At 48.9% G+C, this 1,872-nt stretch overlaps 1 protein-coding gene across 2 annotated transcripts in view; it reads right to left on the minus strand.

Moving 5' to 3' along the window:
* Window positions 1–552: 552 nt before the first annotated feature.
* Window positions 553–1,872, minus strand: part of foxj1b (forkhead box J1b) — a 2,831-nt gene continuing 1,511 nt past the window's right edge. For both annotated transcript variants that reach the window (XM_031843754.1, XM_031843755.1), the window contains one exon: window positions 553–1,562. In XM_031843754.1, the coding sequence (XP_031699614.1) occupies window positions 678–1,562 (885 nt within the window). In that variant the 3' untranslated portion in view covers window positions 553–677. The remainder of the gene's footprint in view (window positions 1,563–1,872) is intronic.

Below are 1,872 nucleotides of genomic sequence, written 5' to 3' on the forward strand. Positions count from 1 at the left end.
TGCTTCTGTCATCATTTAATCAAAATCCCCCAGAGTGATAAATAGCTGCAGTTCAGCACTCATTTGAACACATTGTCTTATCACCAGCTGCCTGACATTTGAGCTGTTATAGTTCCAGAAAATCCAATTTAAAGGATCAATTTGTCCCGTTTTCTGCACGTAGTCTTGTCATTGTTCTTCCTTCTGAAGAAAACATTTGCTGTCTTTCATCCTGCAGAGTGCGATAATCCTCCGCAGTCCACATGAGACTTTAATTTGCTTTATAAAAGTCTATCTGTTGTATTGTCATTATCTTTGTGCCTTATACAGCAGTGCTGTGTCATGTGTACGCACTGCTGTCAATCACCTGACAACCCTTAGGAAGAAATGAGAGTCTATGCCAGGAAATAATCCCTCATCATTTTGTCCAGCAACCTTTATAGTCAGATCAATGTCTTTCCTAAAGGGAGTCTTTGTTAACTGGGTTCATAGTTCAAGATAGGTTTGATACTATCATGTCTGTGTTGTAAGAAAAGCTAAAAGGTAAATGTTACAAAAAATGAATTACGGATGTGCTGCAGAATGACCGGAGGGAATGCAGAAGTATCCTCATGGTGGTAATATTGGACCAGTAATCAGACATGTTCAGGTCATTGGGGGAAGATAATTAGGAGTCAATGAGGTTTGAGGGTCAAAGGTCACAGATAAGCCTCCACTCGTTCCCATGGCTGCATCTCTGTGAAGAAGCCCTCGCACAGGCCGAAGCCCTGATCCAGAGTAAGAGGAATCGCCTGCTCCTCCTCTTTGATCTCCTCCCAGGGCTGCAGCACCGCCTCCTCGGGCTGCTCCGGGAACAGAGCGGAGGGCTCGTCGAACTGCGGCAGGTGGTGATGACTTTGGAGCAGCTGATCCTGGTCCAGCTGCTGCTGCTCCTGCTGCAGCGGATGCTGCTGCTGCGGCACATGGAGCTCTCCCATGTTGGCCGTGCAATCCATGGAAGCGACGCTCAACTCCATGTAACCGTAGGATTGGAGGTGGTTCAGGTGCTGGCTCTGACCCGTGACGTCCCCGCCGCCGCACCACCTCCCCAGCCCCGCCCCCGAATGCTGCCTCCCCTGCATGGAAACCTCCATCTCGCATCCCAGGGAGCTCAGCGCCGTGTTGATGTCCAAATCCTCGAAGGTGCTACAGTTCCCGCTGAGAACGTCGTCGAACACTGACGCCAGGTCAAAGTCCCCCCGCAGGATGTCTGCTTTGTGGGCCTCTGTACCTAAAAGAGGTGACTCGGTCGCCCTCATCGCCTTGCTATTGTTCTTGGAGGGCGACTGCTTCCGTTTCCCGCCAACCCCTTGGTAAGGGCAGCCATTTTGTGTGCTGTGGTAACCCTGAACCAGTTTGTGGGCGATGCTGCTGCTGTTGTTGTAGTTGTTGGCAGAAATCCTCCTGCGTTTGAAGATGCCATTGACAAACATATCTGCATACTGTGGATCAATCTGCCAGAAGCCCCCCTTCCCTGGCTCGTCTTTCTGTCTGGGGACCTTCTTGAAACACTTGTTGAGGGACAGGTTGTGACGAATCGAGTTCTGTGACAAATACAAAAGCAAAAAAGTATATTTGACATGATCTCATTGGCTTTGAACACATTTGAGTTAGTGATGCAAAAACAGAATGTGTCAGTTTGTCTTTTTAAGGGAGATGAGAAGGGGGGGGGGGGGGATTGTTGTTGTTTGTATAGGAAAGCAAATGTACCTAATGAGGCTTTCTAGTAACAGGCAGCTCTGTGAATTTCAAACATGATCAGCTGTGCTTAGCTGCCATCTCTCTCAGGAGCCCTCATTAACACACCCACACACACACACACACACACACACACACACACACACACACACACAC

Source organism: Anarrhichthys ocellatus, unplaced genomic scaffold (assembly GCF_004355925.1).
Source record: "Anarrhichthys ocellatus isolate YVR2014 unplaced genomic scaffold, GSC_Weel_1.0 scaffold4, whole genome shotgun sequence".
Taxonomy (NCBI): domain Eukaryota; kingdom Metazoa; phylum Chordata; class Actinopteri; order Perciformes; family Anarhichadidae; genus Anarrhichthys; species Anarrhichthys ocellatus.